At 42.9% G+C, this 14,362-nt stretch overlaps 1 protein-coding gene across 1 annotated transcript in view; it reads right to left on the reverse strand.

The window, feature by feature from the left end:
* The window catches only part of neto1l (neuropilin (NRP) and tolloid (TLL)-like 1, like), a gene marked incomplete at both ends in the record, with an annotated part of 69,152 nt that extends 55,884 nt beyond the window's left edge, over positions 1–13,268 (reverse strand). The window contains 4 exons of the mRNA XM_080050183.1: positions 11,541–11,789; positions 12,165–12,299; positions 12,412–12,465; positions 13,241–13,268. Of these exons, the coding sequence (XP_079906309.1) occupies positions 11,541–11,789; positions 12,165–12,299; positions 12,412–12,465; positions 13,241–13,268 (466 nt within the window). The remainder of the gene's footprint in view (positions 1–11,540; positions 11,790–12,164; positions 12,300–12,411; positions 12,466–13,240) is intronic.
* Between the last annotated feature and the right edge of the window lie 1,094 nt (positions 13,269–14,362).

Consider the following 14,362-nt stretch of genomic DNA (forward strand, 5'->3'; position numbering starts at 1 on the left):
TCCTTTTTTGTGCAATAGCAATCCTTCACACAGACAAAAGCAGGGAGGCATGAGAACCAAACAGGTCTTTTTTGTGGAAGATTTAGCCTATGCCTGCCTGGAAATTCAACCATTATGGTTATGAATGAGCAGCGAAATCAGGCATCACTTCAACCAACCGACGCAGACTACTCGGTTCTGCTATGTATACAAATTTCTTTCCATTTCTTTTACATTGAATATTTCTTCCCATGGCTGAACCTGGGGAACCCTACAATAAATAAATGATGATGGACTGGAGAGGATCTGGAGAATTATAGTCAGCTGTAAACCATAAACTACTTATCATGGGTTTTCTATAAGTCTATCAAAAGATAATGATATGCATTAACCCTTCGCAGAGCGAGACAGCCAGGATATGTACCAAGCTGCACTTGCATTTCATGAAATGAACTGAAATGTACCATCAACATATTTTATTTTAATTTCTTATGAGAAAACATTGCATGTTGTGGGCGCCTGCTTGAATACGTTACTGTTTTATCATTCTGAAATGTAGTGAGGATTTCTCAAATTCCACATTTCATAATCCAATCATTGGCTGCCCTCCTTCCTTGTTGACATCGTTCCCCCAGCGGCAAAACAAAGGTTTGCCATTCCCTATTAGATTAGCCCTGATGCCAAATGTGATTTACGTCCCTTTGGAATCAGACATTTGCTCTTAGATGATAAGCTGGAAATGCGGAGTCCAATCCACTGCCAAAAAAAGGGAAGCAAGAAGATGGGGGGAGCTGCATGTAGATAGAACCGGAACATTCATCATTCATACTCCTTTTTGAGGCAGTTTTTAGGCTTTTTATCCCTGCGTGTTAATACAGGAACTCCCTCAGGAATTATCCCACTGGTGAGGAGTGGAGACTCCTCAAGCATGGAACGCAATCTGCTCTGTGATGTTCTTTGAAATCGAGTCCACAAATCGTGAACACATTTTTTTTTCATTCACCTTTCAAAAAGTGAAAACAACCTTTTCAATCAACTCTTACTGGAATAATTATTCAAGACATTTTCAATAGGTTGAAAGAACGCCTATGTGTGTGCAGAGATAAAACACAGCTCAATCTCATTGCTGCCTAATACACCATAATGGAGAGGGACTCAGCATGACAGCCAAGGATCCAACATAGTGATATGCTAATGAAACAAAGAGCCCTCAGCACGCTGTTACCTACGGAGGAAGGGAGGCGGAGAACACAAAAGAAAAGAATGCACCTACAACAACACAGCTACTTTCAATTGCAGTACTGAGAGCGAAGACCGTATGCTTCACGTGTACAATGTAGCAAACACTATGTGAACACACAATAGGCCGCTCTATTGTACATAATGTAGCACCAGAAGGACACAGGGATTTGAATGGGAGAGCAGCCAAGATCCTGTTATGGATTGGAGAGATGCATGGTGTGGCTAAACACATACAAATGTTCCAGCTGCATACTCCATGTAGATATGGATAATCAAACATATGATGTGGGTATACAGTAGATACACACACAACCCCTTTTGTTTCCAATTCCCAAATGAGGACACATAGTAAACCCCCGCACCCAGCATGGTTTACATTGCTGCAGACTTCAAGCTAGAACATCTGACCCCCACAGCATCTGTAGCCCAACAGCAGGCCTGGCTAACAAACCTGGAAGCAGGAGGCAGGAAGAGCAGCTGATTGATCTGCAGGGTAATTGGCTGGGAGCGTCTGAAACAGCCAAAGGACATAAATATCAGCCATGGTGGTGGATAGTGAGTTTAGTTCCACGGGGCGATAGAGTGAAGGCTTGTTGTCTGATAAGAAGGCGAACATTTTGTGCCGGGACTTCTTTCTCCCGTGAGCAGCAAGGAGCGATGTGTGATGTCACAGGAGGGATAGGAGAGGAGTCAAGGGGAGTAGAAGTGGGACATGATGTGGAACAGAAGGAACCACACAGCCAAATGAGTCTACAAGGCTTTGTGAAGTGTGTTGTTTTAGAAACTCTGGGATGTACTGACAACTCACAGGTCTAGTTGGTAAACCACTGTAATGTAGCTGAATGGCTACATTAGCTGAATTTGCTCAGATTTTAGGCAATTCGGAACTCAGCCAATCACAATTGCCCTCTGAGCTAGCTAGCTTGTGTCTCGTTGTCAGTTGTTACAGGCTTGACAGTTATCAAGCTAGTTAATTAATTTCACCCTTTTAAGAGATGCGACTTATTTGTACCATTGATCCATGTCTCTTTACTGTCAACAAACCAGGAATAAAACATAGGGTTAATGAGGAACTCTTGAATATTTGTGCAACATTATTCTTGTTTTTTTTTGTTTAAGTTAATTAAAGCAATTCCATTGAAATGAATGATGATTTGCAATGATATCTTGACATCTTGCATGCCAGTGAGTGGCTTTGTGCTGAAAGGACAATGCCAGTTTCTTACAACGGAGGTCATTTATTTTGGTTATGTTGGTACTGTACTCACTAAGTTATTGCTGAGATTGGGGGTCATAGTGACTTTGGCTACCACAAAGTCAGACAAGGCAGGATACATGTACACATTTTAGCCAAATTACTGTACCGAAACCACTTTATCCAAAAAAAATCAGTGAGCAAGTCATTAATACATCTCTCATTCCACCGGAATATTGTATGCTTAATGCTTATAGAAATACAGCAAGTCGGTCTGTAAACTGTGATGGATTTTAACAACAGGAAGATCACAGTTACGTACTATTTTATTGCATATAGAACTAATGGCCAACAATAAGCACCAGGTTGTAATAAACTGGAATCCTTAATGCGGACGTGGACATTGGGGGTTGCACAGCTTCAGCATCACAGAGAGCATGTAAAACAAGTATGTCAAGGTGAGTGAACAGGAGGTCTCCTTCCACATGCATTTGGTGCATGACTCGCAGAGCGCAAGAGCCAAGCATGTCAGGGAGAGAGGCGCAGAGAGGAGAAAAGAGGCAGTGTTAGCCAGACAGAGAGATGAGTGAGGGTGAGGAGAGCGAGGGTGCGACCGACCTCTTCCACAGCTGCAAGAGGTGTGCCTGCAATTCTAACGCGCTCCATCCATCTCCTTTGGCTAGAATAGAGGCAGTGTGGAGGGAAGGGTATCTTCAGCCGAGCTCAAACGCAGCAGCGACTGCCATTCTTCCTTGCCAGGTAGAATAGAGCATCTATCTTTTGGAAATGAGATTGAACTGGGTAACCAGTATTCAGAAAACCTGGGTGTGTTCTTTTGTCTCTAGAACAATGTCTACTTTTTCTGCATCAAAACGAGTCATCTAAAAAACAACACAAACAAGAATCCCCGCTTGTGTTCTCCTTATGATTACCCTTCAGCTTGATACGATACTTTTCGGGAATTGCCTTACACACAAGACGCATACCTATGCTGTGAGTAATGTGCACCTACACATTTTCCCAGCAGAGAAAAGACAGACCCATAACAATCAGAGAAACAATCGGCTGCACTGAAAAATCATGGAGTAAACTCTGATAGAATGTGACTTTTATTTTGGGGTGATGTAGTAGGAGTGGTAATATGCAAGTAGCTCATTCAAGCAAACACACTCTCCACTGAGATCTTGGTAGAACTCCAGAAAGAATGTTCCACAAGAAACTTCTCTCCTTTTTATACTCTCTACTTTATGAATATCATCTATCTTTCCTCTGTACTCCTTTGTGAATAATACCAACCAGTGCTGGGCCATGGAAAATTACATTTTACTCCCATGTCGTGCCTTAGGTGCCGTACCCGTGTGGGACAATGATTTGACAGTGTTTCTATTGGATTTAGGTGGAGAGGAATCACAATGGAAAAAAAACAGAGCACATCTCACAAGCTACGTTTTCACAATGAGAAAGCATATTTAAGATTTTGGTTGGTAGTTTCCATGCTTTTTCAAGAAGCAAGAATCAATGACCAACCATTTGGTACCGTGTTGTAATCACTAGTAAGAAAACATTAGGGTTACTAGAAGAGAACTGCTCAGATTTACCAGACCTACATGAAAGGAGCACAATTGTGAACTGATGTATACATCATATTTACCATCAGTATTGAAAAATAAAGTAAGAAAGTAAGAAAGTACTATCATAATACTTAGAGAGTAGGTTCAATTCCGTCTTAAATTACAGTTAACGATACCTATCCTGAATTGTAATATTCCTCCTGCCAATTTGGTGAACCTCAGTGTCTTTGGAAACTTCATTTTGAACGTTAAGTGGATGCAACTGAACAAAAAGCCACTCAAATTCCAGGTGTTGCCACTGGCAAATGACTTGAAACTGGGACGTCGCTAAACTTTCTGTCCAGCTCCATGCAATAGTGCTGCTGCAAAATCAGTTTCTTCCAAGAGCTAAAAAAAAAGTCGATCTCTACGGTTCAATTTTCAATTTTCCAGTTTGAGCCCATCTAGGTTCAATCTCATGGCCCTGTCTCCTTTATGATAGGCCCATATATCCTGTTACAGCCATAATCTTAAATGCAATTTGACTCATTTCATTCCAAAAAATGATGAGTCCAGTAAGAGCTTGGTTGGGCCATAAGGCGTTTACATCAATCAGTGTCATTTTGATTATGGATTCATTAATCATGGCCTGAATTCTTATTAATAGTGGAAAACATACAGTAGCAGTGCCACTGAAGGTGATGAGTGGCTTGCTGACTAGTTTTCATTTGACAATTTATTTCCACAAGAATAATTGTGGGTTTTGTTCAACTATGGCAAATATTAGCTTTGGTTTGGGACACATCTGCATTGTTTCTGCATTTAAGTTACTACAGAAATAGTTTTTGCCATGTTACACATGCAGTCCACACTTAACCACTGATTATTTTTTTAACAAAATGCATTCAAAAATATACATTAAGAAACTCAAATCCAATGCAGTCATTTTTTATGAAGTCAAACAGCAGTCTTCATATTTTCCGTTTAACTGTATTCAGAGGCCCACAAAAGAGATTTACACGTCTATGAAGCAGCTGAATGCTTAATGGGCCACATGTGTGCTGTATATCTATTTTGTTCACGTCCCCACTGCATTATCAATTAAGGAACAGTACTTCCATAGTCCTTATATCAAGGAAATGCACAAATACTGCCCGAGTCTCTGTAAAGCATCATCCACTGCACCACCAGGTCTTGCCTCCGTAAACAGGCAGTGATCAGGGTGCAGGGAGCTAGAGGGGGAGGACTTCCAGCTTGTATTTGTCCTGGCTTGGGCTTAAGGTGCTGAAACACCACTTAATCTAGCAGTCCACAGGGTCTTAAGGTCATGGCGCCCTAGGAAGACCTGAAGAGCAGAATGCTGTTCAAATACCCGATATCAGCCTTGCACACACACACACATGCCCACACACACACACACACACACACACACACACACACACACACACACACACACACACACACACAAAACAACATATACACACAATGGTTCATCGTGCACAAGCTATATTCAACTATTCTAGCTGCAATTTTTATATTATGTTTTGGTCTCATAAGGCTGTTTGGAGCTGACACATCTGTCCTACAGAGATGATGCAAATCTAGAAGAGTTACCTTCACATGTGCTATGTCTAGGGCAAAGCTTGGCACTGTGCTGGCTTTGATAACAGGCGGCTAAATGTGACGAATAATGCTTCGTTCGTCCATATGCATTTCACATGTTGCCAATATATCAACACAGAATTATTGTTCCCCATGAATATATTCTGGGCCCGAATAATGAGTAGGACAGATGGGATATAACAACAATAATAAAATAAAAAATCATCCCAGGAATAATTTTTGCAAATTCAAACACAGCTTTGCTTAACTGGGCCCCTCGGGCTTGGTTGGCTTAACTGACCGATCTGCCTTTTGTGGAGCAGTGAAGCGTTATGACTACTGTGATACATTACAGTAAGCTCTGCACACTGTCTCACAGTGGCATTGGGATAATATATTCACTTTAAGTCACCTGCATCTTGCCATATTTTAGAGGGTCTCGCTGCACACAATAGTTTGACATTTTTGAAATACGCAAATGCATTTTCTTGCCATAAACTAGGTGATAAGATAAATATGAAGTTACTTTTAACAGGCATTTTGCTTAGAATAGCTAAGCACAAATACAGGAAACAAAAAAACAGCAAGGCCCCATTTACATCTGATATGAACATGTTATCTGTATGGGATATTGACATCCAATAAGCAGGTCAGGCAGGGCTATAGCAGACATGTCGATAAGAAATGGCATTCCCAATGTCAAGGGACGCAATGCACCAGGCAAGTGTCTTGTGTCGTTATGTCTCGTTTGTTTTTTTACTATCTTATGTACAGCTACAATTATGGCTGAATGGATGTGTGACTATTCATCTTACATGTGTTTGGTGGGCAGAGGTATTTCCTGACTTCAGTGAAAGAAATTCACTCATTCAGTCAGTCAGGTATCTACAGTGAGTCATCCATGCAACGCGCCAGATGGACTCCATGGGCCTAAGCTTTCGTCTAATACACCGAGAGAGCCTCATTGTTGAAAGTGTCTCCTCGTAGCTGAATTAATTAAAAAGGGAAATAGTTGTGGGTATGATTCTCAAAAACACATTACTGTAAACTTAACCCGCAGCTGTCAAACCCCCTTTTAAAAATGCTGCTATGTATTCTGCAGAAGTGAAAAGGAAAAGTCATCTGACGGCAAGATGTGTCCAAGTATGAGGCATCTGGGTGTAATTAGTTTGACAAATAAATTGCGCATCCCATTACTGGAGCAGTCAAGTTCATTTAGTCACTATTCGGAGTCTCTAGTGTCTGTTACACCCCCATCTCTTACTTCCTCCGATGCCACATATACATTGACTTCATAGCATCTGCAGACTTTAAGTGCTTTTCTTAAGTACCTATGTGTATAATGTCACAGCGGATATTGTGAGATTCCAGGTAGGTCTACTGCTCCCTCATTCACTGGCTGCTGTACTAACCACATTAGTGATCAAGAGCACAAGGCCCTGAAAGGACAGTGGCAGAATGTGAAGGAGACATGTAATAGTTTTTATCATTGGGGCTCCTAAAATGTGAGTAAGGGGAGCTGATTCATGCCACCTTTGTTGCCTCTTCTCTCTCTCTCTCTCTCACACACACACTCTCTCTCTCCCATTCATCAGAGAAGATGCTGTGTGAATTATCATGGTTAGAAGAGCAGCTGCAGATGGGAGACACTAAAGTATTCACATGTTTCAAGTGTACCAAGACCAGTGAATGCAGGACTTTTATCTTCTTTAATTATGTAAATCATATGCCAAAGATATTTCCTATCAAGTCGAGAGCCAGGGCCTTTTTTCCTTTCCTCTCAGCACATTTTTCAACAAGCTTCCCAAGAGAGGACGGCAGACGAAACAATACAGAAAATGTGGACAGGACTTGCAGGACTGGAAACAACAAATTATCCTTTCAGCATTGATGTATTTTTTTTAAAGCTTTTTGGGTGTTTTTAGTTAAAGTTATACTGTAATGTGATTTTTTTCACATCAATTAGGCAAGACTACTTTGCAAATTATCCCTCACCACATTAAGCTGAGAACACACCGGGCGCGTTGGGCGCGGTGGCCAAAGCGACCAACTCGCCCGATCTGGCGCTTGGTCATTTTGTGTCGAAAAATGGTCCAACGCGCCATGGCGCCTACGTAGCTAGATGAGCCCGCCCCTTTCTTTATATGTCCATGGCTCGCCCGAAACTTATTTTCCCCCGCTTTTTCTATTGCTGATCAACCATGGCTGAGATAATCCCCATCGCTGCGCTCTATCTTTTGTGGGAGTCCGAGGAACGGAGCTACGCAGCTAGTCTCCCCCGATATATTTATTCCCCTAATCAACCATGGCTGCGATCAGATCCGACCCGACACAACAGCGTTCATGTCCACACAAAAACAACAACTACACGGCCAACAATTGTGCCAAAAAACAAATAAACAGCAAGTGAACGGAACAAATTAAATTAAAACAGCATTGCAGATTCACGCCACTCGGAAATGAATACAAACAGCAAGGCAGCACCATACCAAACACATTTACAGCAGCATTGTGCACAGGGCAGTAGAAAATAAAGGCAAGTAGCCTACATTACCTGGCTGTGACGGGACCGTGGCTGGCGTAGATAGCCTATAGGGCAGGCATAAACACCGGTGCTTCGCTGTACTCGTTGTGAAAGTTCCCCGGACTTAGCCGTTATGTTTGGGTTCATTATATGGAGGTGGTGGCCGCACACAGCCGGGTGAGTTAGCTAACCGGTGCTAACTTGGTTCATCGGCTTAAGCACAGCCACACATATTCACTGAATTAACCAGGAAGCCCATTCTCCTGGCTCACTTTCCCCACCCGAGCGGCTTCATATCACCAGCCAGCCACATTTCCTCCACGGTGTTTATAGAGACACGGTCTCGCACACACAGCGGTGATATTCTGTCCTCCGTCTCTCTGCCAGTGACGTCGGGTCAAGCTCACCGCTGATTGGCCAACGCGGCTAAACGTCACGCAACGGAGCGTTGAAAGTTCAATTTTTTCATCTTTTTTCATGGCACATTGACGCTTTGCTGGCGCGTTGACGCTTTGGTAAAGGTGAGAACACACCGGGCGCGTTGGGTGTGGTGGCGGCGTTGAAAAATCCTATTTTTGCATAGGGAACCATTGGTTTAGGCGCGAGGATCCGTTGGCCACGGCAAAGCAGCGCTTTGGAAGCGTTACCAAAGCGTAAACGCGCCAGCAAAGCGTCAACGTGCCATGAAAAAAGATGAAAAAATTTAACTTTCAACGCTCCGTTGCGTGACGTTTAGCCGCGTTGGCCAATCAGCGGTGAGCTTGACCTGACGTCACAGACACGAGGACCGGAGGCGGAGGACAACACAGAGGCAAACACCGAGGAGGGAATGTATTTACGGCTGGCTGCCTGGTGCTGTATGAAGCCGCTCGGGGTTACAAGACGTGGGGAAAGTGAACCAGGAGAATGGGCTTCCTGGTTAATTCAGTGAATATGTGCGGCTGTGCATTAGCCGATGAACCAAGTTAGCGCCGGTCGGATAGCATTAGTTAACTCACCCGGTTGTGTGCGGCCACCACCTCCATATAATGAAGCCAAACATAACGGCTTAGTCCGGGCCGGGGAACTTTCACAACGAGTACAGCGAAGCACCGGTGTTTATATCTACGCCAGCCACGGTCCCGTCACAGCCAGGTAATGTATGCTAGTTGCCTTTATTTTCTACTGCCCTGCACACAATGCTGCTGTAAATGTGTTTGGTATGGTGCTGCCTTGCTGTTTGTGTTCATTTCCGAGTGGCGTGAATCTGTTTTAAGGCTATTTGTTCCGTTCAGTTGCTGTTTATTTGTCTTTTGGCACAATTGTTGGCCGTGTTGTTGTTGTTTTTGTGCGGACATCATCGCTGTTGTGTCGGGTCGGTTCTGATCGCAGCCATGGTTGATTAGGGGAATAAATATATGGGGGGAGACTAGCTGCGAAGCGACGCGTTGAACCACTTTTTGACACAAAATGACCAAGCGCCAGATCGGGCGCGTTGGTCGCTTTGGCCCAAAGCGCCAACGCACCCGGTGTGTTCTCAGTTTAACGCTTCCAAAGCGCCGCTTTGCCGTGGCCAACGGATCCTCGCGCCTAAACCAATGGTTCCCTATGCAAAAATAGGATTTTTCAACGCCGCCACCACACCCAACGCGCCCGGTGTGTTCTCACCTTTAGAATGTAATGCAAATGTGAGAAAAAAACAATAATAATCCTGTTACATACACAGAGTAGATGAAACAGGAGTTAAAATTGAGAGAAATAACAGATTACATTTTTTTCTGAGATCAACCACAGGCTGAGCTGAACACATAAACACATGCATGCTTCCATACACATGGTCTGTGCCTATACGTTTCTGGCAAACACCTGGCACAACACAGACTGGACAACATGTCCTGTGGTCACATTCATACAATTGCAGAAAATAGAAACTTCACTACGCCTTCTGCTTAAACACACCTTTAGAGGTGTAGGTAGGACAATTGTGTTACTATGTGTCAAAGCCAGGCTAGCTGTTTCCTAATATTGCTCCCTGTCTTTGTGCTATACGCTAACCTAATCTGTCATTAGCTCTTGGGAAATAGCACACAAGCACATTTCCCCCGAACTATTCCGTTACATATATACAGTATATATATATACATAATATATTTATATACACTGTACATATATATATATATATTAACAGCAGCGTGCCATTAACATAAGCTAACATGCCATCCATCCAATGATATTTCTTCTGGTAAATGTTTAGCTACTCAGACAGCCTTGCTGATGCTTTTGCACAAAATACCACATTTGCAATATCACATTAGCACTTCTAAATTCTAAATAACCTTAAATGAAAGATCAATGTACAAGACATTCCAAGAGGAATCTTTAACAAATAACACAAGTATGCCTGACGCAATGTTGAGTTGATTTATCTTTTAGGTTTCTTGCACTTGGTGTTTTTTTTACTTTCCAACTCCTTTCTGAATTGCAAAAAAATTACCTGACAGGATTACACTGAATACTGTGTGATTCTACGTAAGCAATTGCACTTGTTCTTACACGTGTCAGAAAAGCAGCAGTACTTCTCCTCAACAATCCACAGTATTCTCCGTGGAGAGCACCGTACTGCCTTTCTCGTTAAAAGAAACACGCACACACAGCCATTAGGGATAAATCTATAGTCCCTCTTCACTTCGATTGCGTTGCTTCCAGTGGCTTGTAGCATGTTTTTCGTATGCGAGGTCGATGTACTGCATAATGGCTCATCATATAAACAATGACACACTCACATATCCAATCGTAAAGTACCCCTGAAGGTGCAGTGGATGCAGAGACAAATTGCCATACCGTTCCTGTTTCCTGGCACTGTGCCTGTCAAGTCTCAAACACAGTAAAAAAAAAAAAAGTTGACAGTGTTATTAAACCAAGTCAAGTGTAGGTGAAGGAATATTAAATCACGGTTATGCCCTAATTCCCTCTCATCAATCTTGATGCTGCTTCACTAATGGCATCTCAACCAGGGCTGAGACAAATTAAGAAAGCAGAGGTTTTACACACAACTATAAATGCCACGTACAGTATGTGTTTGACAATACTGATTGGTTTTCTGTACTCTGTATCTTGTACTCTTCCCGCCCTATAAGTCTATTGGTGCTGCCCAACTGCATTTAAAATCCGACACTGCTTACACATCAGTCCAGCCACGGAGGGACAGAGAAATAACAGCCAAGCCAATCACAAGAGTGTCCCAGCCAATGACAGTATATTGCCAATGGTAATACTGAGTTTGTGCAGACAGACAATCAATAAAAAAACTGCAAAGCTGTTCCCACAAGGGCGAGTTCCTTGGGTGAGGTTTGTTATTCAATTGGAACCTCCATTGCTGTTAGAGCATTCGAGCATTGGATATGCTTATGAAGGCAGAAAAAGAATGAATTGGCAAAGCGACTATACTGTACAAGAACAAGACATGTACCTGGAGTGAAGTTGTAAGTTGCTGAAAATCCCACCGCTTCCAGTTCCCCGTCCGTTTCAAATTTTATCCACAGGTATCGGCCACTACTCCTGATATCAGGCGGGCTGTGCTGACCGCAGTACCGTCCCAGTATCGGGGAGAAGCCAAACGGTCCATCCCGAACCTGAATGTTGTCAAATTTACATTCCCAAGACGACTCGATTGAATAGTTCTCCTCAAAGTGTAGATCAATGCACTGCCTCGGGGGTGCTGGAAAGAAAAAAAAACATTGGAAGTAATTACCACCTTGCACAAGGCAGGGAGCAAAATATTAGCCGTGCTTTGCTTTCATTGATGAACGTTCAAGCCGTTTCAATCCCTGCACGCCCCCATGTCCAATGCACAACGTCTGAGTCTGACTGTTAGTCAAGTCCTCTCTGAAACACATGATCTGTGATGGTGTCCAGCTTGAAGCAGCTTTTGGATTTCATATTGGTGATGTGCATTCAAGTATCACCTCCTAATGTGATAAATACCAGCCTCTTAAGGAGCACCCCTCACAGTCTAATAAACCAAATGCATGGGTAATACATTGCTAGATCGTCTTCGATTTTCACTTGGCCTGTGCTTAAAGAGAGTATTTACCTTCAAGGATGTAAACACACTCTGTGGTTGGGGGGTATTTGTTTGGGTAATTGGGAGACGTGAAGATGCCTCCGTCTGGTTCCTTCACCCACGTTCCGCATTGACCCGCAGGCTTCACTCCAGAATTGTTTTTCTCTGGGATAGAAAAAAAAAGAAAAGAAAAGTGAGATATGGAAAGCTTTGAAAGGAGGCGGACGGTAAGGGAGCAAAGATGGTCAAGGGAGAGAGATGTGCTGCTGGAGATTACCTGAATCCTTCCTTGTTGCCCCAGACAACCCAAGTATGAGAAGACTTGCAACAACTGTAGGAAATGGGGAGACAGGTACATTTGTCATGGAAGATTTGTGACACACGCACACTATTTTTCTGTTATTGTCTCTATTGTGTTCAAAGTTTGATTTCAGCTGATGTATGGTTACACATTTCAGGTGTAGGATTGTCTGTAGTCAACTGTACTCCAGCCTTATGTTAATGATGAACCTGTGCTGACCGAAACCCTACAATCATCCTGAAACAGCTCACAATACCCAAACTATTCATAATAATAGGCAATGATTGGCATGTAATCAGTTATGATGAAAAAGAAAATCAAAACCTTAAATATGCAAATGGCTCAGAAGAACATAACATCTAGGCCGATACAGTAACTTTGTGTGCGCTCAATGGTATTTAAAGCAGTTATCCATAAGCCTAAGCCAAACTCTGTGAAGACTAATTGTATTGTAAATAACTACAAAATGACCATACACAGTTATAACACGAGTGTTGCAAACTACAGTTTGTTTTCTTCATGAACATTTCCTCCCAAAATAATAAAATAGAAACACCATTTGAACAAAACAACTACAAGAACTCATTGTGTGACCTTCAACACTGAGTTAACAGGTTGTAGGATGCAGTATGACTGTGTGTGTCACCTCGTTTGATCTCAAATAACGACCATTATGTTCCTGTTGCTCTCATATTTGCAGTATTTTCCCTGCCGATTAAAGGATCACTTCACTTCTTTTTCGTATAAGTAAGCAATAAGAGCGTTTGACCAAGTGTGTTTCAGCTCATGAATACGGATGTCTTACCGTGATAGAAGCTGTGCCCATGTACCATGTCTGTTCCTTTCACAAACGGCTTCAGACTCAACTAATTCCATTTAGATTTAGGAATACTTGAAAAGGGAAAAATAGATATTGGGATGAGAGTTTTCGCAGCGCACTAACCGCTCACACCATGCAACCTTCCGGCTAATTGACTCCTTAATAAAACTGTAGTAAGATAGAGAAAGAGTGACAAAAAGAAAAAGAAATCCCTGCAGACGTGTCACAGCAACTAATCACCAGTTTCATACAAAACCAAAAATAGTTCTAAACACTCGGCCGATTTCCATCCAAGCGTTTCCAATAGCCTTTGGTGCTTTTGATGCACTGAAAGGATTAATAGTCCCGTCATCAGCCCTTCCCCAATCGCTCCACCTTTGCAATCTTATTTTGGAAAATATCACAGACAGCCTTGTTTTGTCCTCTTTGGTCCTTTTATCAGGAGAGGGGGTCCTTCAGTAGCATGTACAGCCACGCAGCACTCATCTCTGCGGCGTTTTCTTTACTCTCTTTGGGTGCGTAAAATCCCCTGGAAAACACCGGGCACCGGGCAGCCCTCCCCCTCAAGAAAAGAAGAAGAAAATAAAGAAATCAAGAGAATTTTTGTTTGGTTTTCATTTGTCGCGATTTTGTTTTCTCAAAAAGGAAAAAAGGCTGTCATTGTTGTTCAAAGCGCATCCTCCTTCATCGGCTTCTATCAAGTGGAGAGTCTCCCAGTTAATGTGCGATCTCCCTCCTTCTTCCCGTACATTCAACACCACTGCCGTCCAATGCGCCACAATCCTCACGTACTTTTGACGCACGCATTGAAAACTTCTCCAGGACGCGACTGCGTCCACACACACGAACACGCACCAGGAAAAGTGGAGAAGTGTGTGAGATAGGAGAGATATTGTGTGTGTGTGTGTGTGTGTGTGTGTGTGTGTGTGTGTGTGTGTGTGTGTGTGTGTGTGTGTGTGTGTGCGCGCGCGCCTGCGCTTGAGCGTGTTTGAACAATAAGCATAAGCACCGCAGAATTCATTTCGGCACGCGGATGTGCCGGCGCAACGAAAATGGAAAGGTAAGCAGAAAAAAAGGCATCGAGATAGTAAGTGGAATAAACAAGCA

The sequence above is a fragment of the Ammodytes marinus genome (assembly GCF_949987685.1).
Source record: "Ammodytes marinus genome assembly, chromosome: 21".
In the NCBI taxonomy this organism is placed as follows: Eukaryota; Metazoa; Chordata; class Actinopteri; order Uranoscopiformes; family Ammodytidae; genus Ammodytes; species Ammodytes marinus.